The 22,237-nt window shown below is 46.8% G+C and overlaps 1 protein-coding gene and 1 pseudogene across 1 annotated transcript; both read left to right on the top strand.

The window, feature by feature from the left end:
- The first annotated feature begins 1,074 nt into the window (after window positions 1-1,074).
- LOC131413445 (reactive oxygen species modulator 1-like) lies at window positions 1,075-1,318 on the top strand (annotated as a pseudogene).
- A 5,971-nt stretch (window positions 1,319-7,289) lies between these two features.
- On the top strand, window positions 7,290-21,633 carry KIFC1 (kinesin family member C1). The gene is made up of 12 exons (XM_058555480.1): window positions 7,290-7,414; window positions 7,681-7,981; window positions 14,010-14,147; window positions 14,316-14,415; window positions 15,222-15,275; window positions 15,395-15,445; window positions 15,648-16,048; window positions 16,752-17,531; window positions 18,093-18,383; window positions 18,485-18,558; window positions 18,703-18,778; window positions 21,559-21,633. The coding sequence occupies exons 1-12, from the start codon at window positions 7,290-7,292 to the stop codon at window positions 21,601-21,603; spliced, it is 2,436 nt and encodes an 811-aa protein (XP_058411463.1). The 3' UTR covers window positions 21,604-21,633.
- The last annotated feature ends 604 nt before the right edge of the window (window positions 21,634-22,237 follow it).

Genomic DNA, 22,237 nt, shown 5'->3' with positions numbered 1-22,237 from the left:
TGATTATTTTTCCCACTCTTTTTCTTATGCATCTTTTTTTTCCCAAACATAATTTTGAATGTAGTGTGTATACAAGGTGGTGGTCTTCTTCACTTACCTTACATAATAAATGCTTTCCTTTGTGGAGGATCAAGATATAGTGTTGTGTTTTTGAAAGCAAATGTACTATCATATCATTTTATTTACTTATACAACCCACAAGGAGGGAAACTCTAGATGTGGAATCTAACTTGGCAAGATAATATAAGATATGATTAATTATAACAAAATCAGGTAGGTCCTAAACAGTGGGTTATCAATACAAGGTCGGTGTACAAATGTAACGTCATATAACAAATATAATCTTAACTTGAAGTGAACAAACACGATTTGTGGTAACACACATTCTGACAAGTGCAATTTCCTATAACAAATAATCAAAGCCTTAAATTTGAGGCTATAATTTCTGAAATTGGAAGTAGCCTATCACAGAAGTTACCTGAATTTATCACACTTTTAAAAATGGAAAGATAGTTACCTTTACTAGAGATAGAGCATGCAGAAAACTAATCTTAAAAAACCTTCTTCCTCTTGGCCAAATGTTGGTCCACTGTGATTAGGAGTCTACCCTGATACATACTATCTACACTTGTACCTATACCTATACCTATACCTGTACCTGTACCTGTACCTGTACCTATACCTATACCTATACCTATCCTATACCTATACCTATACCTATACCCATACCCATACCCATACCCATACCCATACCTATCCTATACCTATACCTATACCTATACCTATCCTATACCCATACCCATACCCATACCCATACCCATACCTATACCAATACCTATACCTATCCTGCACTGAAAGACCTCATGTCAACCAAGTTCTTTTCTTGCAATGTTTCCCAGTAGACAGCATCGTGACTTGTAACTGAGTTGAACCAAGGTTGGATTACAATCTTTTAAAATATATTAATTTTTATGCCACACCTGTTACTGTAGAGTCTTCACAATCGCTATTTTCAGCACTCTGCCTCGTGTTCTGTGTGAGACGTAGAGCTGAGCCACCGAGGCCGCGAGCGAGATGCTGGTGTCCCTGGCTTCCTACCGACAATCTCAGCCAAGCTGCTTCCACCGATCGTGTGAAGATGGGTTTTGTCATGGGCTGCGCCGCGGGCACAGCGGCCGGGGCGCTCTTCCGCACCTTTTCCTGTCTCGGGATCGGAAGGCGGGGTCAGGAGTTGAGCAGCGGCATCAGGAAAACCATGATGCAGAACGGCGGCAGCTTTGGCACACTCAGGGCTATCCAGATGGGCATCCGATGCTAATCAGGGCAATGGTTGCTCACTACATCTACCCCCTCCCATCAGTCCTAGCCCATGTACTATAGTGAAACAAAGTCTTTTGAGTGAAAAAACAAAATCACTATTTTCAGTGGCTGCATCATATTCCACATGTTCTCAAATGCCTTTCTTTCATAGAATCCTTCTCACTTTACAATTGCACACTGAATGGTGTGACTTTGTGTTTAATGTCTGTCTCTTCATTTGACTGCAAGTTCCCAAGGGCAGGGCCATGTCAGTTTTGTCTCCGGGTTGAATCACCAGCAGCAGCACACACAGGTAGATGTGTTGCTTGTAATACACATATATTATCCATCATATATATATGTTATTATAAACATGTATACATTAAACTTGCATTATGTAATATAGTTTTGTCGTCTTCTATTTAATAAGCATCCACTGGAAACTTTGGTTGTTTCCATTACTTTACTTTTGTAAATTTTTGTGCACACTTCCAATTATTTCCTTAATCTAAATTCTTAAATTGGAATGCTACGTTAAGAGGTGTTGGTACTTCCAAGTTTCCTGAACTTCTAGGAAAGTAGTACCAATTTATGCTCCCAGCAGTAACGTCTGAGAGAACCAATTTGACAGGGAAACATATTTTATTCTTCTCATTTTCCTTTAATTCTATTTTATCTCATTGTGTAATATATTCATATGGTTCAAAATGTGAAAGTACTCCCTGCTGCCCGGCACGCTTTGAATTGCCTGGTCATCATGCCATCTTAGTCTTCAATTCATACTCAGCCTAGACAATATGGAGGCTTTTCTCTCACCCCAAATACTTCTTTCCTTGGGGGACAAAAGGCTGATGGTGCACTCCAGGCCTAATGGTAGTTATGTTCTTCTACCATGGGCTACTCAAACCTTGGTACCTGGAGAGACCCCCATAATTTTCACTTAGGATTTTGGGGCAAGTGGCCTGGAGTAGGGCTCCAATTCTGCTCACTGTGTTTGCAGGAGGTGATTGTGTGAGGGCCCCTTGAGAGCTCCTCTGCACCCTTCTCCCTAGAGTCTGTAGACAAGGACCAGGGAGTCACTGCAGCGCTGGAACACTCTGGGAAGAGCTAGAGGCCTTCCTCTCCTGGGTAATTCACAAGGCCTGCTCCACCCATGACTGTCTGTGGAGGTGAGTGGGTCACCCCTCACAGGACTTGTATCTATCTGTGCCTTGGTTGTGTTACCAAGTGGAATTCTGGGATAAAGGGAGAACAACTTGGGGGAGGTCAACCACCTCTGGCTGGGTCCACCTAGATTCATCCTTGGGGACCTCAGCTCCTGGCATGCACCCACATGTCTCCACTCCTGTCAAGATGGAAGCTACTTTTTCTCTTCACTCTTAACTTCTCTTGCTGCTCACAGCTGAGACAAGAACTTCCTCTAGGAAAGCTTTCTCCAACTGCTCACTTCTGAGAAAGGTGAACTGACAGCTCTGGTCTTCCTTCTACCATATGGTAACATTTTATTATCTGTCTCCCCTTCACTCCAAACTGGAAGCCCTGGGAGGAAAGAGATTATGTTTGCCCCCTTCTTCAGGGTAACCCCAGAGCCCAGCGTGTGGCTCTGTGCATGACACAGAGTGGGCACTTAAGAAATGTTAGATGAATTGTACTTGAAAATCCAATGACCTATTAAAATCATTATAATGATTTTGAGAAATAAAATTCACCCTTTTACAGTGTACAGTTTAGTGGGTTTTAGTATGTTCACAGAGTTGTTCAATCATCACCACTATCTAATTTTAGAACATTTTCATCACCATAAAAAGAAATCCATACCCATTAGTGAATCCCCATTCTGTCTTTCCCTGGCCCCTGGCAACAACTAATCTACATTCTGTCTCTATGGATTTGCCTATTCTGGATATTTCATATAAATTGAATCATATAATATTTGGCCTTTTATGCCAAACACTTCATATAAATGGAATCACACAATATGTGGCCTTTCATGTCTGGCTTCTTTCACTTAGCACAATGTTTTCAAGGTTCATCCCCATGTTGTAGCATGTGTCAGCACTGTATTCCTTTTTTATGGCCAAATAATATTCCATTGTATGGATATACCACATTTTGCTTATCTAAAGTGTCTTTCACATTTTTTTGTTTGTTTCCCTGTTTGTTTTGTTTTTTCCTTTGGAATTTGAACTATGCAACGTAAGCATGGAAAAAAGGCTGGAAGGCAATACTCTAAAATATGAACAGTGGTTATCTATGACTAGCAAAATGATGGATTTTGTTTCTTCTAAATTTTCTACAGTGAAAAAGTACCACTTTAGAAAAGGAAAAAAATTATGATAAATATTATTTTTAAAACTCTACAAGTGTGAGACAACCAGATATGTACCTCCTGAGGATATGCAATTGGACATCCAGAGAAGAGGGGAGCACATTAAATGACACCACAAAATTACAATAAATTCAATCCAGAATGTGACACAATAAAATGTACTATTTCTTCAACAAATAGAGGGCTTTTTAAAGGAGGGGGGCCGGGGGGCTGTCATAGAGAGATGGAAGAGACAAACCAATTAAATGTAATCTGTGGATCTTGTTCAGATCCTGATTGTAAAACCAACTGCAAAAAGATAGTTTGGGGACAATTAGGGAAAATTGAACCCTGACTGGTTATTAGGTGATATCGAGGAATTTTTATTCATTCTGCTGGTATAATAATGGTATTGTGGTATATAATATATATATAATATAATAATGGTGTGTGTATATATATATATACATATATATATATATCTGTATTATATAATCTCTGGGATTTGCTCTAAAATAAGAAAGGTTTAACTGTGCAAATGTTTGTTTTTGTGAATTTCAGAATGGGGCCATGAAAGGGACTTGGGAGGAAGGAGCTCTGGCTCATCAAGGTCAGCTGGGCTGAGAGCAGAGGTATGCAAGGCTTTGTAAATCCTATGTTCCCAGCTGGGCAGAGGATGGCCAAACTGGATAGGGCTTCCCTACTCTGAGGCCAAGGGGCCTGAGGATCAAGGCAGTGACAATCAGCCTTGCAGGAGAAGGTGGCAGAGGCAGAATCCCTGCAAGGGCCAGGGCCGAAGCAACACACCTTCCAGGAGAGTGAACAGAAGAAGTTTCTGGGTAGGATAGGGGGATGAAGGATTGACGTCTTTCAGATATAATCAAGGTAACTTCACTGAGCACCTTGCCACCTGTGGAGAGGCCTGTAAAGGGCTAGGCAGGAGAAAAGGAATCTTCCAGAGAAGCTAGGAAGAGAAGCAGGGGGAAGAGGGGACGTGGGGTTCAGGAATGTAATTTCCAAAGTAAGCAATGCTCCCCAGCTTGCAGAAGGGATCTCTGGGGAGGGGAAAGTGATACTGGCTCATGACAAGGTTGACATAAGGGAAGCCATATTGTAGAAAAGAAACCCTATGGTAGCTTTGAATGACCTCTGACTAACTAACCCAGCTGGATATGCTCCCTCCAGGAGATCTAGCTGCTCTGTAGATTTTATGATCCCTGCTTGTGCATGTACCTCCCAGCTGCTGTAAGATGGTAACTCTGTTCTTTTGAGTTCCTTAGGAATGTGATGACCCCTGAACAGAGAGTCTATGCTGAAAGCCATCATCAATGACAACTGAAAGATCTGGTGTGGCGACTCCCAGTCTGTCTGTAACACCAGAGGGTCAACAATTCCTAACCCCTCCCCTATAACCCACTGGCCTATATAACTGCTGTAAGATTTTGTGCCCCTTAAGATGGTTCTTTTGGTCATTAGTTGGCCACCTTCCCTCTTGCTAGCAAGCTGTAATAAAATGCCATCATCTTGCCCCTTGACTATCGGCTTTTGTCTCGTGGCAAACAGATTGTGCCCCTTGTGCAGTAACAAAAGGACCACCGAGGGCTGTCCCACTCAGCCAGCTTCTGAGATAGGCAGACAGGAGGGACTAGCAGGACCAGACATTGAGGACTCTATCATCCCCCTTAGCCCAACACCAAGGCCTTGGAGAGAAGTGACATCTTTATAATGTCAAGTCTTTTTTTTTTTTTTTTTTTTTGTGAGGAAGATCAGCCCTGAGCTAACACCTATTGCCAATCCTCCTCCTTCCCAGCCCCCAAAGCCCCAGTAGATAGTTGTATGTCATAGCTGCACATCCTTCTAGTTGCTGTATGTGGGACGCGGCCTCAGCATGGCCGGAGAAGCGGTGCGTCGGTGCACACCCGGGATCCGAACCCAGGCCACCAGTAGCGGAGTACACGCACTTAACCGCTAAGCCACGGGGTCGGCCCAATATCAAGTCTTTTTCTGCAAGTACATAGTATATCTTTCCATTAATTTAGATTTTCTTTAATATCTTCCAATAAAGCTTTATTGTTTTCTCCAAAAAGGGCTTGCACACCTAATGTCAAATTTATTCCTAAGTACTTTATATTTTTGTTGCTATTGCAAATGGTATATGTTTTATTAAAATGTTTGTTGCAGTATAACATAAAGTGCCCAAACCAAATGTACAGCTTGACTTTTATACATGTATATATTCATGTACCTAAATGGTATATTTTCTGAAGTTACGCTTTCTGATGGTTGCTGATGACAGAAATACAATAGATTTTGTATATGGATTTTCTCTATATTGATTTTGTACCCAACAACTTTGCTAAACTCACTTATCAATTCTATCTGAATTTTCTTTTAGGGTCACTACATACACAATAATTTCATCTGCAAATACTGACATTCTTGTTTCTTTCCAATCCTTATATACTTGTTGTTTTTATTGTTTGTTGGACTGGCTAAAACTTCCATTACTATACTGACTAGGATTATTGAGATCAGGCATCCTTGCCTTGTTTCTCATCCTAAGAGGAATGCTTTCAATATTTCACCATTATTGTGATGTGTGCTGTAGGATTTTTGAAGATGTCCTTTATCAAGTTATGGGGACTTTTTTCTTTAATATCAATGGATGTTGAATATTTTGAGTAGTTTTTCTGCATCAATTGAGATGAATAAACTTCTTCCCCTTTGATGTACTAATGGGTCCATATTTCTCCTAGTCTAATTTTTTTTTTAACTTTGATAAATGTACATTTCTTCTCAGGTTTCCCTTCTCAATCTTCCCTCTTTACCCACCCATTAAGTGTTGGTTTTGTCCAGTTTCCTCCTTCACTCCTCTACTCCCTCTCTTCTTTTCAAGTTCTTGCTTTTTGTAGGTTTCCTAGGAAAGCAAAGGTTGCGGGATAATGACAGCGTTTCAGACACAGTAACTGTCTCCTCAGAGTCTGCTCCTTGACACAAGCAGGTCTGAATCCAAGTTAAAGCACTGGATTAGAAGATAGGTGGCTTGAGTCCAGTTCTGCCAATCTCCAATTATGTACCAAGACAGATCCCTTGGTCCCCTGCCTTTCAGTCTCATAAATAAAATCCCTTTCCTGCCTACCCCCAGGATTGGTTGGAAACTCAGATGAATAAATGTAGTAGAACTACTTTGTAAATTATTCACAGATAAGGGGATGTTGTTTTTATTACCAAGATTGTTAGAGGTAGTGTGGGATAACAGAGAGGTTGAATTTTGAAGCTAATGGAATCTAGATCCACTCCCAAAGAGCAGTGTGACCTTGTACTTCTTCCTTAACCTTTCTAAACCTGTCTCCATCTAGCTTGCAGATGAGATATGCAAAGCACTTCACATATAGTAAAAGCTCAGTGAATTTAGCGATTATTAAACCAGACTATGCACGTGCACTTATAGTCTGAAAAGCATAAAATACTCCATAAACGGAAGCAGTAAATCCTCTGTGGGTTCGAGGCTCCAAAGGCACCAGTAACAGCACACAGGTACACGGGAAGTACAGCCAGGAGAGGGACTGTAAAGAAAAATCCTCCTCCCCTGAGCCTCGAATCCCCACCGTCGGGCTTCCATGGGGCACCAAACTGTACCCAAGGTCCCCAAGTGTCATAAGAAATGCCAAAATGACCGAGAATGGACAGATACGACCACTCTCACATCCGCGTGGCGGCTCAATTCCCACTTCCGGGACCAGTTCATCTCGGCGGGGAGTCGCCGCGCTCGAGCCGCAGTCACGTCGATCCAATCGGGGCTAACGAGTGCGCTGCCTGCTGCAGTCGCTAGGGGGCGCCCGTCCCGCCCCGGTCCTCGTTTGCGCACGCGTGATTCCTGTCGCCAGCGTCCCGCCCCCACACCAGTTACGTTCGGGCGGCGTGTGTCAGGCATTTTCTGACGTAGCGTGCGGCGGCTGGGAGCCGAGCGGAAGTCCAGCGCGACTCCTGCTAGAGGAGGGGTGCGGAAGAGAGGAAAAAGTGGAGCCGGAAGTGTGACTAACCGGCCTGCCGCCGGGGCTCGGGCGAAGCAGGCAGGAGAGGGCGCCGGCCGGGTGGGGTGTGGCCTCGGGAGGCGGAGGGCGCTGCGATTGGCCCTCGGCTGTGGCGACGGCGACGATTGGCCCCTGCGTGCGGGGCGAGGTGAGCAGGGTGGCAGCCGTTGAAATTCAAAAGTGGCGGGTGTGGCGCGGGGCTGGTCGGCGCCGGAGCCCGGAGCGCGCGTGCTCTGCGTCGCGAGCGGCCGAGAGAACGCGGGTCCCGGGAGCCCCGGCGCCCTCTCCTGCGTTGCGTTCCCTGGGCGTGTGTGACACGGAGCTGGACATGGAGCCGCAGGTGAGTAGGCGCCGGCGCGGGTCGCTGCCCCGGGGAGCGGGGACGACGGCTGGCCGCCCAGATGCTGACAGTCTCCCGGCTCCCGGCCGACCTTGGTCCTGCCTGCTGAAAGTCCGTGCCCCCCGCTCAGTGGAAAGGGGGCAGGGAGGGAGAGCGGAGAAGGCAGGGAGCAGCCCCAGGAGGTCGGAGGGCACCTCCGCCCCCCATCCCCCGGCTTCAGGGAGTACCCTACGCCCTTCCTCACTTTCGTGTCTCCAGGATTTCCCATTTCGAATTCTCAGGCTTGTCTGACAAGTTCCCGCCTCTCCATTCCAACCCCCGATTGCCGTGTGTGATTGAGAGGCGACCTCTGGGGAAGTGCTGTCTGAGCCATTCCCTGCTGATGTCCTTGTCTCCTCTCTCTTTATTGCTGCCGCGTCGGGTGATAGGAAGGGGAGAGAGGGAGTGGAGTAATCTGAACTGAAGGACTCCTCGTTCTCTCTCTTTCCCCAGGTTTTGCAGAGATCTCTGCCCAGTGAGACTGGTTGACTTAGTTTCTTCTCTTATCGGTGCCCTGCTGCACCCCACAACCATCTGCAGCCTCCTCTCTCCAGTGGAGAGAGAGGTGTGTGTGACAGTGAGAGTGTATTGACTTCTGGTGCCAGCAAGGGCTCCTGCCTGAATCCTCTGTGTACTAGTATTTCACATTCAGGTTTACTCAAAGTCAAGTTTCAGTCTGAAGAGATATTCTTTGTATCTTGACAGCCAAAGAGCAGAGTAGTGTTATGTGACATTGAAAAATAGTAGAAGCCTTCTCATATTTATTCATCAAATATTTAGTGAGCACCTACCATGTGCCAGGCACAGTTGTAGATGCAGCAATGAACAAGACAGAAATCCCTGTCATCATGGAGCTGCCATTCTATGGGGAGACAGACAATATGTAATAAGTAAATTATATAACTGCATTAGAAGGTGATAAGTACTATGGAGAAAATGAAAAATTTTAGCAAATTAAGAGGGAGGAGGGGAGGCCAACGGGCAGGATAGAGTATTAAATAGGGTGGTCTTAGTAAGGTCCATTAAGAAGGTGAGAGTTGAAGGAGGTGAGGGAGACAGGCAAGTGGATATTGAGGGAAGAGAATTCCAGGCAGAGGGAATCTACTAGAGCAGTCTCTAAAGAGTTGTATAGCAAGGCTGGAATGGAGTGAGCAAAGGGGGAAGTTGTGGGAAGGGAAGTCAGATAACGGAGAGTGAGGTTGCTGATCCCATTGCTTCTTGTAGGGGCCATTGTGAGGACTTTGACTTTTACCTCTGAGTGAGGTGGGGAATCATTCTACGGTTTTAAACAAAGAGAGACAAGATCTGTCTTATATTTTAAGAGGATCATTCTAGCTGCTGCATTGAGATTGGACTGTAAGGGGGCAAGGATAGAAACAAGGAGAACTGTTAAGAATGAGGCAGGTTTTCTCAACTTTCGCACTATTGACATTTTATTGTGGGGGGCTGTCCTGTATACTGGCTGATGGTTAGCAGCATTCCTGGCTTCTACCCACTAGATGCCAGTAGCAACCCCCACCTAATCATGACAATCAAAATGTCTCCAGACATTGTCAAATGTGCCCTGAGGAGTAAAATCATCCCCAGTTGAGAACCAGTGGAATATGCTAATCTAGGTGAGAGATGATGGTGACTTGGATCAGGGTAGTAGCAGTGGAAGTAGTAACAAGTGATCAGATTCTGTATATATTTTGAAGTTAGAGTCAGCCATGCTTTGCTGACATTAGATGTGGTTTGTAAGAGAGCAAGAGGACTTTGGGAGTTTTGGCTTGAGCAACTGAAAGATGGAGTTATATCAACTGAGATGGAGAAGGCTGCAAGAGGAGCACGTTTGAAAGGGCTTGGAACTCAGGAGGTCAGTTTGGATGTGTTAAGTCTGACATGTTTATAAGACTTCCAAGTGGAGACATTGAGAAGGCAGTTTCAGATAAGTTGAGGAGAGAGGTCTGGGCTGGAGATACAAATTTGGGAGTTGTCAGGATATGGATAGTATTTAAAGCCATGGGAGTGGACTGGAATGTGGATAGAGAATAGAAAGACCACCGTTCAAGTTTGGATAGATGAGGAGGATCTACCAGTGAGGTAGGGAAACCAAGAGAGGATGGTCTCCTGGAGGCTAAATGAAGAAAGTGTATTAAGGAAGAGGGAGCGATCAGTTGTACCCAGGGCTGCTGATGGGTCAAGAGAAATGAAGAGGAAGAACTGACTTAGCAACACAAGGTGACTTGTGACCTAGAGGAGAGCAGTTTTGGTGGAATGGTGGGAGTGAAAGCCTGATTGGGATGGGTTTAGGAGAGAAATTGGACATAGTGAATACTATAGAGACACACTTTTGAGGAGTTTTGCTACAAAAGACAACAAAGAAAAAGGGTAGTAGCTGGCAGAGAAAGCAGAGTCCAGAAACTCTTTTTGAGGTTGGTAGAAATAATAGTATGTGTTGTATACTGATTGGAATGATCCAGTAGCAAGTGAAAAGTTGATGGTGTAGCGGGGAGAAGGAAGCATTGCTGGCGTGCTGTTCCTGAGTAGGTGAGGGGATGGGATCTGATGCACACGTGGAGGGGTTGCCATAGGAGCAGGGCATCCATCTCTGATCTTGGGAAGTGAGTATAGGAGGGGTTGGATGAATATCTGTTTTTATAGAAGGTTAGGTGCTTATGCTTATTGTGGAAAGTTGGGAGTCATCGTGTCTAGCTTTATAGATGGGAAAAAAATAAGTACTATACTCTTTGGAGTTGTCCTGAATAAACAAACTTTTGAACACATTTTCTGAACCCACACAAATTCCAGGAGGTCTTTAGTAGATCCTCTGTGGTAGTATAGAGAGAATGAAGGGCATGGGTTATAAAAAATCCAGTGTTTGACTCTGGAATACTTAAAGAAAAATTTGGTTTTCATACTATATTTGATTAAACTAAATTAAAATAAGCATTCTTTGTGCATATTTCTGCAGGTGGCAGGGAAAAAAAGCCACCTCTTTTTTTTTCCTTTTTTATTTGTATAGAAACCAATGGTTTGGATGTATCACAGTTTATTTAAGTATTATTTTAAGTATTATATAAGTAGTCCCCCACTCTGGTTATATAGTTGTGAACAAAAGAGACATGTTCTTATGATGCTTACGATCTAATGTAAGGAAAGACAATAAACCGATAAACTAAAATTTAAAAAACCAGAGTATCAGGTTGTTTCAGAGTTTTCTCTATAGTGATGCTACGTGAACATCCTTCAATATATCTCATTCTATCACAGGTAGCTCAGACTCACTTTCTCAAAGCTGAACTTAGCATCTCTTAAAAACTAGCCCTTCAGGTACTCTGGGATCTCTCTGTATCATTTCTTACAACTGCATGTGAATCTATAATGATTTTAAAATGAAAAGTTTATTTAAAAAAACAAAAGAAAACAAAACCAGCTTGTCCTCCTGTGATCTTGGTCAATGGAGCCATGGCAGGCATCTTGGAGTCAGCCTGGACTCCTCCGTCTCCCCCACAGCCTGCCCTCTTTCTCCCTCCCCCAAGCCAGCTCCCTGTTAAATCAATACCTGGTTTCACGTAATCCAGCCCCTCTTCTTCATCCCGCTGCCCAGCCTTCTCTGAGATGGATTTCTACTTAGCTCTCAAACTCTTAGAACAGTCCCTCTCAACTGAGTTCCATGAGAATTAAGCTCTAATGCCCTAAGGCATCCTATGTATCTAATGAATTAACTGCTCTCTTAGGCACCTAGAATGGTAAGAACTGTATACATCCTTGGGAGAATTGAGAAAATAGATCATTTTCTGTGAGCCTAATTCTCCTATGGTTCCCCAGTTTGGAAAGGCCGCCCTACAAACTAAGCTCTGGAAAGGCAGGGACTTTATGTCCCTTACTCGCCCCAGGACCTAGAACAACGTCTGGTACAGAGCAGTCTTTCAACAAATCTTAGTGCAATGAGTCCTTATTGAATGGATGAATGAAGGAATGATGCAGTCTCTGCCCGTGATACCTTTCATCTTCTACTTCCATTCATTCTTCACATTATTCAGTTCACTTTTTCAGTGCAAATCTAGTAATATTATTCTCCTGATTGAAAATCATCAGATTCCCTCTTGCCTTCAGTAAATCCCAGACTCCTTATCATGGCATACTGACTGTCACAATCTTTTCCTTCTGCCTCTGTTCTCATCTCCCTACTTCTTTTTTTTTTGTGCGTGAGAAAGATCAGCCCTGAGCTAACATCTGCCAATCCTTCTCTTTTTGCTGAGGAAGACTGGCCCTGGGCTAACATCCGTGCCCATCTTCCTCGACTTCATATGGGACGCAGCCACAGCATGGCCTGACAAGCGGTGCATCGGTGCGCGCCTGGGATCCAAATCGGCGAATCCCGGGCCGCTGCAGCGGAGTGCGCGCCCTTAACCGCTGGCGCCACTGTGCCGGCCCCCTCATCTCCCTACTTTCTGTGCATATCCCTGTGTTCAGCTGAACAGAACAATCTGTCATTCCTTACGTGCATCCCTCCTTACTTTCTGCCTGGAATGCTCTTCCTTGGCCGAAGCCCATCAAGCCAACTCTTTCTCATCCTTAAGGCTTGGCCTAAAAATACTTTTTAGAAGTATTCTCTGACACTCTCCCCATCTAAACTGGATGCCCACCCCCTCCTCTGGGATCATTTTATGATAACACTCAGTAAAGTTTTAATCATCTCTTTAAATGCTTCTCTTCCCCACTGTCCCATGAGCATCTTGAGGGCAGGGGCCACATCTGTTACTCCAGAACCCACATTATTTCATGGCACATAACAGACAGTTAGTAAATATTGAATGAATGAAGTAAACTGAAGGGCAGAGAGAGACTGGCCTTAGAATTAAAAGTTACCTACACTGAAAATCAGAAATTGATCTATCCATGGTGTTTTCCTGATGGTGGGATAGGCGTAGGGTGACCAGTTGTCCCGGGTTGCATAAGAATGACCTGGTTTTAGCACTGAAAGTCCTGTGTCCCAAGAAACCCCTCAGTCCTGGGCAAACCAGAATGATTGGTCACCCTACATAGGAGTAACCTTGGGGTGGGCATAATCCCCAGGCACTGAGTTGGGCTGCTTAGAGGAGGGGATCTCTCTTTCCCACTGCCTCTACCTCATACTTGTACTTTGGTGGTCTCCAAATTGGTCATGCTACTTCCTAGTCTTCCCCATGCAAGTCGGCCTACTTACTGCTCATTATTATTCTTTATAATAGGCTTTTTTGTATATTTTTCACATGCCTGATCAGAAACTGTATCTGGTTCTCCAGAGAGCCAGTATGCAGGGCTAAAGCCTGAACTCCTCCTTAGCTTGGCATCAAAGCCCTACAAGGCAGTGTGGTCTAGTGGTTAAATCCATGGCCTCCAGAACCAGACTGTCTAGATTCTAACTCTGGCTCTGCCTTTTACTCACTGATGACCTTAGCAAGCTGTTTTACTTCTCAGTGCCTTCCTTCCCTCATCTGCAAAATGAGGCTAATAATAGCACCTCCTTAGTGGGCTGCTGTGAGGATTAAGTAAGTCAATACAGATAAAGCATTTAAAACAGTTCCTAATACATGTTACCTGCTCCCCCCACCCAATCTTCAGCCTTATCTATCTTTCACTGTCTCCCTTATTTATGATTCTCTACTCTAGCTAAAAGGGCCTGTTGGTTTCCCAGCCATACCATGTGCATGTTTGAGTTTTTGCCCTCTAAAAGGAGTGTCCATTTCTCTCTGCTTGTTTAAGTGCTACCCTTAAAGTTAGCTGAAGTCTAGTGTCCATCCAGATTTTCCCTTAGAGATTGCTCCCACTTTTGCATTTTGTCCCATCTCTCTGTGCTTGTTGGCTGGCACATAATCTATGAGCCCCAGTTTGTGGCACAAGAGGTACTCAGTTATGCTTGTTGGTGGTGATGTTGAGAATTAGGCTGGGAAGCCAAAAAGGGGAGTTCTTGGGATGTTTGGGCTCCAGGGTGTTGTCTTAAGGGTCTCTCTTTTCCCGGCAGAGGTCTCCCTTGTTGGAAGTGAAGGGGAACACAGAGCTGAAGAGACCCCTGGTCAAGGCCCTTTCCCGGCTGCCTCTCCCAGGAAGCAGATTTAAGAGGGGGCCTGACCAGATGGAGGATGCCTTGGAGCCTGAGAAGGTGAGCTGCGTTTGGAAAGCTGTACGTGGACCTGTGTGTTTGTGTGTGTGTGTTTGTGTGTGTGTGTGTGTGTGTGTGTGTGTGTGAGAGAGAGAGAGAGAGAAAGAGAGTGAGTGTATAAACCAATCAGGGAGAATAACCATGGACCCTATCCTTGTCTTTTCCCAGAAAAGGACACGAGGCCTGGGCACAGTGCCCAAAGTTGCCACGTCCCACCCCAGAGCAACAGTCCTCACCACAGTGCCACAGACACAAGGCCAGACTGCAGGTGGGCTCTAGGGGTGGACAGAGACCAAGGGCATGGAAGTCCAGTGCTCTTAAATTCACTTATTTCTTTTCTTTCAATTTTAGCTTATTTTGAATAGGTAATACATTTCACTTGTTTCAAAATTCCAAAGGCACAAAAGTTGTTATACAGTGAAAAGTCTCCCTCCTATCCCTGTCCCCCAGCCACCCAGTTCCCATCCCCAGGGGCAACTGTGTGTCCTTCTAGGGAATTTCTGGGGGTATTCAAGCAAATATGGACACATTCCCCGACATTTTTTTTTTTTTGCTGAGAAAGATTCGCCCTGAGCTAACATCTGTTGCCGATCTTCCTCTTTTTTTTTTCCTCCCCAAAGCCCCAGTACATAGTTGTATATTCTAGTTGTAAATCCTTCTAGTTCTTCTATGTGAGCAGCTGCCACAGCATGGCTACTGACAGACGAGTGGTGTGGTTCTGGGCCTAGGAACAGAACCCCGGGCCGACGAAGTGGAGCACGCTGAACTTGAACCACTAGGCCATCAGGGCTGGCTCTCCCCAACATTCTTTTACACAAATGGTAGCATACTTTACACTTGGTTCTGCCCTCATGCTCTTTTTGCTTATCTTGGTCCAACTTGTCTCTTGGCATGTTGAGAAATTTCTGGTCCTAGGAAGGGTATCTTTAGGAGCTGGCCAGACTTAAGGGAGGAGGGAAGTTATCTTATTTCTGATCCTCAGAAAAAGCAACTCCTTTGCCCCTGGCCCGGCCAGAGTATAGGACACCCTGAGAGTGACCGCTCTATTTTTTCCTCTCTCCCATCTCCTAACAGCGCCAAAAGTTCCCAAGAAGACAGGACCCCGATGTTCCACCGCTATTGCCACAGGTAGTAGTGCATAAGAACTGGGGCTGAGAAGGGATTTGGGGGCATGTGTTAAGGGAGAATGATGGAGGTGGAAGGACACAGGTGCTATAATTCCTTATGTCAACTCCCTAATCCTATAGTGTTGAAGAATCAGAAGTCAGGCCCTGCTGTTCCTGCCCAGAAGCCTGGCAGTAGGTGACAAACATAACCATTGGGTGAGAGGCTGGGATAGGGAAGAGGAGGTGGTGAGTACCCAGAAAAATCCATTTGGTCTCTTCCTTGTCTGGAGGGGAAGGAGATGTAGCATCAGGTGTGGAAGCCCTAAAGGCTAGGAGGGAGGAGAGAGGGAGAACCAGGACTTCCTGACCTTTGTCCTTTCTGTGCCCATCTTAGCAGCAGCTGCTCCTCCCATGCTGGTGGGGAAGAAACCCAGCAAACGTCCGGCCTGGGACTTAAAGGGTCAGTTATGTGACCTAAACGCAGAGCTGAAATGCTACCGTGAGAGGACTCAGACATTGGACCGAGAGAACCAACAGCTGCGGGACCAGCTCAGGGAGGCCCAGCAACAGGCCACGGCCCTGGGGGCAGAGCGCAGGACACTGGAAGGGGAGTTGGCCAGGGTCCAGGCCGAGGCTGAGCAGGGCCAACAGGAGCTGGGGAACCTGAGGGCCCGTGTCCTGGAGCTGGAAGAGCGGCTGGGCACGCAGGAAGCCCTGGTGCAAGAGCTCCAGAAAGAACAGTTGGGATTGCAGGAGGAGCGGAGGGGACTGGCTGCCCGGCTGGAGGAGCAGGAGGTAACGGCCAGTTTCTCCCCAAATGCTGACCCTCCTTTCCAGGTTACCCAAGGTCGCTTTGGGCTTAGAATCCCTGACCCCTCTCCCCAGCAGTACACCCCTGTCCTCTACCCTTCTCCAGCCCAGCCCACTCCTGACTCTGTCTTGCTTTCTGCCCCACTTCTCCCTCTCCTTGACTCTGTTTTCATAGCTCCCCACTGGATGTGTGTCTCCCCTGCTCCTCCATCCCCCTCTCTTTCTCTTTGTCTTTCCTGATCAAAAATCCCCATGCATTCTCTCTCCCTCTTCTCATGTTCATTTGTCTTCTTGCTGAGCACCAAATAGACTGAATTACTTGCAGTCTCTCAAATGACTCAGTTCTCACTTCAGGGCATTTTGCATATGCGCTTCCGCCTTTGTGGAGTGTTCTTTCTGTACTCCACCCTTCCCTTGGTTCACTTCTAGACTTTTGGGTGTCAGCCTAGGTATCATCTTCCTTGTGCCCCTTCTGGATATTCCCATAGCACTCCCTATTCTGGCACCCTGATTCCTATTTTCTTATCTCTTTCTTTACCAGACTGTAAAGTCCTTGGGGGCAAGGACCACCCCGCCTCCACCCCCCACCCCGCCTCTACCCCCACCCCACCTCCATCCCCCACCCCATCATGACTTGTTCTTATTCTTGGTGGCATCTCACCCTCTTTGTCTCTTCTGTTCTGGGCAGAGGAAGCTGCAGACATCAGAAGCAGCTCTGTCAGGCAGCCAAGCAGAGGTGGCATCTCTGCGGCAGGAGGCTGTGGCCCAGGCGGCCCTACTGGCTGAGCGGGGAGAACGTCTCCATGGGCTAGAGATGGAGCGCCGGCGACTACACAACCAGCTACAGGAACTCAAAGGCAACATCCGAGTGTTCTGCCGGGTCCGCCCTGTCCTTCCAGGGGAAGCCACGCCACCCCCTGGCTTCCTTCTCTTTCCCTCCGGCCCTGGTGGGCTCTCTGATCTTCCAACCCGCCTCAGCCTATCCCGGTCTGATGAGCGGCGTGGGACCCTGAGTGGGGCACCAGCCCCCCCCACCCGCCATGACTTCTCCTTTGACCGGGTATTCCCACCAGGGAGTGGACAGGACGAAGTGTTTGAGGAGATTGCCATGCTTGTCCAGTCAGCCCTGGATGGCTACCCAGTATGCATCTTTGCCTACGGCCAGACAGGCAGCGGCAAGACCTTCACAATGGAGGGGGGACCTGGGGGAGACCCCCAGGTGGAGGGGCTGATCCCTCGGGCCCTGCGGCACCTCTTCTCCATGGCTCAGGAGCTGAGTGGCCAGGGATGGACCTACAGCTTTGTGGCAAGCTATGTAGAGATCTACAATGAGACTGTCCGAGACCTGCTGGCCACTGGGACACGGAAGGGCCAGGGGGGTGAGTGTGAGATTCGCCGGGCGGGGCCAGGGAGCGAGGAGCTTACTGTCACCAATGCCCGATATGTTCCTGTCTCCTGTGAGAAAGAGGTAAGCACTGATGGGCACTGGGACTGGAAAATGGGGAGGAGTGGCAGGGTGACACGAGATGGAGGTGGATAGAGAAGGGAGCAGGAGAAAGTTGAAGGATAGGTTGCCACATGCAGTTTCAGCTGGTGGGCTGTAAGGTGGATCTGCCTTAATAGAACCAGGGAGTGGAGAGGAGTGATGCATCTGCTGAAGGGGGGTGTCGCTGGCCCCCTGCCTGTTGCATCCCAGGTCTCATGTCCTACTACTTTCCTTGCCCAATTCACTGCAGCCATGCTGGCCTCCTGGCTGTTCCTCTGCCCGCCAGTCACACTCTGGGCTGTCCCTGGCCATCCTGACTAAAATCACAACCTTCACCCCACCCTCATACACTATTTTTATGTTTTATTTTACTCCTTAGTACTCTCAGACATACTGTGCATTTTACTTATTTCTTTTGTCTCTTCACTGGCTAGAAAGAAAGGTCTAAGAGGGCAGGTGCTGACTCTCGTTCAATGCCATACTTGACATCACTGCGTACTGACTTCCTGCCTGCCTTTGCCCCTTGCTGCTCCCCATCCCCAGGTGGAGGCCCTGCTCCATCTGGCCCGCCAGAACCGGGCTGTAGCCCGCACAGCCCAGAACGAGCGGTCATCACGCAGTCACAGTGTGTTCCAGCTGCAGATCTCTGGGGAGCATGCTGCACGAGGCCTGCAGTGCGGGGCCCCCCTCAGTCTTGTGGACCTGGCCGGGAGCGAGCGGCTAGACCCCGGCTTAGCCCTTGGCCCTGGGGAGCGGGAACGCCTTCGGGAAACACAGGCCATTAACAGCAGCCTGTCCACGCTGGGGCTGGTCATCATGGCCTTGAGCAACAAGGTGGGAATGGGGGAGGGGGCAGCTGGAACCTGGTGATAGGTTGGGGCTGGCCATGCTGAACCCTGTCCTCTCCTAATCATCTGTCCCCCTCAATCCTCTAGGAGTCCCACATACCTTACCGGAACAGCAAGCTCACCTACTTGCTGCAGAACTCTCTGGGTGGCAGTGCTAAGATGTGAGTGATAGAGACACGCGGAAGGGGTCAGGTGGGAACTGTGATGTTGGGGTCAGGGGTGGGAAAGGGGAAACAGTGGAGACCTGGTCTAGGCTCCGCCCAGCCGCTGATCCTGGGGTTCGGCCCCCTTTCCTCTCTCCACAGGCTCATGTTTGTGAACATTTCCCCCCTAGAAGAGAATGTCTCCGAGTCCCTCAACTCCCTACGCTTTGCCTCCAAGGTGCGTTTACCAGCAAGCCCAGGCCCTGTCAGGACCCCTGCATTGTAAGGCTTCTCCATCTTGACCCCTTCTGTCCTCTAGGCCAGGAGGCACATTCATCCAGAAAGGATTTATATTTGCCAGGCATCTGAGGCACTACCCACCTGGATCCATTTTTTTTTTTTTTTTTTTTTTTTTTTTTTGTGAGGAGATCAGCCCTGAGCTAACATCCGCCAATCCTCCTCCTTTTTTGCTGAGGAAGACGGCCCTGGGCTAACATCCGTGCCCATCCTCCTCCACTTTATATGGGACGCCGCCACAGCATGGCCTACCAAGCAGTGCGTCGGTGCGCGCCCGGGATCCGAACCAGCGAACCCCGGGCCGCCGCAGCGGAGCGCGCGCACTCAACCGCTTGCGCCACCAGGCCGGCCCCCCATTTTTTTTTTTTTAATAATTTTATTTATTTATTTGTTTTTCCCCACAAAGCCCCAGTAGATAGCTGTATGTCATAGCTGCACATCCTTCTAGTTGCTTGGATCCATTTTTTATGTATTGGCTTTTGGGGATTTTTAATTAAGTTTTTAAAAATAGGTCGTTAAAAGGAAGGTCAAAACTATATAGAAAGCTATACACAACAAATGAAGTTTTACCACCACTGCTTCCACCCCATCTTCCCTTCCTGTCCTAGGAGAGGGAGTCATTTTTATCATTTATCATTTTACTTATCCTTCCAATGTTTCTTTTTGCAACTACAAGCAATATGCATGTGCTTATTCCTCTCCTTCTTATATAAAAGACATCCCTCATCCTCTCTGTCTCATATATATGTTGTTCCGCGCTGCATTTTGCTTAACAAGACAGCCCCAGGATTACTCCCCACCAGCACACAGAGATCATCCCATTATTCTTATGTCTGCCTGGGACTCCATTGTGTGGATGCACCAAAGTTTATCCACCAGTTCCCTCCACTGGACACTTCGATTGTTTCCACCTTTTTTCTGTTACAGGCAAGGCCGTATTGACTAATCTTGTACATATGTCATTCTGTATTTGTTTAGTTGCATCTAACTATCTAGGGGGAGATTCCTTGAAATGGGATTGCTGGATCAAAGGAGACTTAAAGGTTTTTCAGACCATTCCAAATAGTGTCAATTCAGGCTCCAAACCCCATGAGGGTTGGCTGTGGCCATGGCCATTAATCTCTAGGAGACTTATGCTCCCCTCCACTAGAGTTAAGTCAGAAAGTTTCTTTACCGTCTGCCTCTGGAGGGTCATTTTTTCCTCTGTTTACTCGTTTTCCTGAGAGTACAGCCCTACGATGGGTCCTGGCTTTACCTAGGGTCTCTGATGGTGAGCCCTGCTGCTCTTGGGCTTCAGCCCCGGTTGCTGCCATGGACATAGTCAGCCGCCTCAGCACCTGCCCTGGTCTTGTGCTTTGATCAGGATTTCCCGTGCTGTCTTGCAAGTTCAATAAAGTTATATCAACATCATGAATACCCAACAACTTGAACTCTTTAATATCTTCTAATACCCAGTTTATGTTAAATTTCACCTGATTATCTCTTTTATACATTAGGTTTGTTCCAATCAGGATTTAAGCAAGGGCTACCCCTTTCATTTGGTTGAAATTGTCTCTAAAAGAAATTTAAGTCTATAGAAACTGCACCCCCTTTTTGGCATTTATTTGTTGAAGAAATAGGGTCATTTGTCCTATACAATATACTACATTCTGGATTTTGGTTTATTGCTTCCTTTTTTCTCCATAATTTTTGTTATCTGGTAGTTAGATTTAGAGGCTTGATTAGATTTGAATCAGGCTCAGATTTTTTGGCAAGAAAAGTTAGATGGTGTGGTACACTTTCTATTGCATCATATCAGGAGGCACCTAATATCTAGTTGTTCCAGTTTTAATGATAGAAAAATGGATCATTGGATTTTGGTGTTGTCAGTCTGATCTGTCCATTTTAAAACTCCCTATTGACTTTTTCACCTAGTGGTTTTATCAAACAATGATCATACCTAGATCTGTTATTTCATTAGTAAGTTTTAAAATGGTGATTTTCAAATTGTTCTATATTTATTAGTCATAATTCTTCTCTAAAGAACTTCCCCTTGCTATCTATCTGGTTATTCTGAAACTCAGTCCCTAGAAGAAAGGCAGGATAAATGCTGGATTCTTTATCAATTTTCAGTATGTTAAGTTGATATCCTGGCAACTTCCAAAGGTAACCAGTGAATTTTTATCTGGGGGTATCATTTTACAGATGCTTGTGTATTTGATAGATATCCTTTGCAGTTGTTCTTTCTGATGCTCAAATTGTTGCATCTTTGGCCAGTGGGAGCTCCTTCAAGTTGGCTCCTGTGTCCTTTAGACAAGTTCCCAGTAATCTTTGTTCCAGATTCATCTTGTACATTTCCTGCCCTAGACTTGGAATCATTCATTTTCCAAGGAGCCTTGGTTCCTAAATGAGTGTTGTTATTGCTTTATCTAGCATATTAAGCATTAGTAGTGGGAGGGCTTTGGGGTCTCTAGTCCACAGTATCTCTAGAAATGGAAGCTCCTCTCTGCTGTTGTGTGGGGCTGCCATCCCTTCTCAGGCCTTTTCACCTCTTCCAGATCTGGTGTGCCTAGTGGGCACAGAACTCACTGTAACTGAGACCAGCCCGAACCTGCCTTCAGAGCTGTTATTTCAGTATTCTCTGAGGGCAGCCCTAATAGTGTGGGTTGGGAGGTGATCTTGGGAAAACTATTCTTTTGGTTACTCTGAAAATTTTTTTATCCTGTCTAAACCTGCCCACAGGTGAACCAGTGTGTTATTGGTACTGCCCAGGCCAACAGGAAATGAAGACAGATCCAGATCCTCTGTGGGGGGCGGGGGGGGGGGGCGGGGACGGAGTGGGAGGCTGAGGGATGCTTCGTTGGGAGGGGGCGCTGTGTTACCTGGGCCTATCAAATAAAGAACAGTTTTTTGTTGTTTTTTTAAAAATAAAGGTTGTATTAGCTGTTGCCCAAGAAGGGAGATATTTTTCTTATCTGTAAAGATGAGAACTATGGGTCTGGCCAGTCGGCCAAGCATTTGTGTTTTGCCGAGCGAGGGCTTGGCTTTTCTCCCTGACATGCCGTCCCCTGGAGTCTGGGTGGCCTTCAGCTCCCATGCCCTCCCCCGTCGTCCACATCCAGGATATGTGCCCGCTAGCCATCCACAGTCACTAGTTGGGGCTCCCCCTTGCACGGGCCACGCCAGCCCCGGGCAGGAATGCTCCTGCGGTAGCTGTGGGAAGGTGGGCACCCGAGCCCAGGGGCGGGACCGGCGCGCCCTCCCACAAACTGCTGGCTCTTTTCTCCCGCCCTTTCCCTGCCTTCCCGTTCGAACGGCCAGGGCCGGCCCCGCCCGCTGCCCATTGGCTGGCTCTAGGTGGCGTCACCGCCTCGGTACGAACCTCCTGGTCCGTGCCCCCGCCCTGGAAGCGCGGGGCGGG

The sequence above is a fragment of the Diceros bicornis genome, chromosome 14 (genome assembly GCF_020826845.1).
Source record: "Diceros bicornis minor isolate mBicDic1 chromosome 14, mDicBic1.mat.cur, whole genome shotgun sequence".
NCBI classification, from domain to species: domain Eukaryota; kingdom Metazoa; phylum Chordata; class Mammalia; order Perissodactyla; family Rhinocerotidae; genus Diceros; species Diceros bicornis.
This window is presented reverse-complemented; position numbering and strand designations above follow the sequence as displayed.

What these genes read in the sequence shown, in the direction of transcription:
- KIFC1 (XM_058555480.1), top strand. Translation starts at nt 7,290, where the DNA reads ATGGACAGATACGACCACTCTCACATCCGCGTGGCGGCTCAATTCCCA. An exon ending in GACACAAGGCCAGACTGCAG is followed by an intron (nt 14,416 to 15,221) that starts GTGGGCTCTAGG and finishes ATCTCCTAACAG; the next exon opens with CGCCAAAAGTTCCCAAGAAG. An exon ending in CTGGGTGGCAGTGCTAAGAT is followed by an intron (nt 18,559 to 18,702) that starts GTGAGTGATAGA and finishes CTCTCTCCACAG; the next exon opens with GCTCATGTTTGTGAACATTT.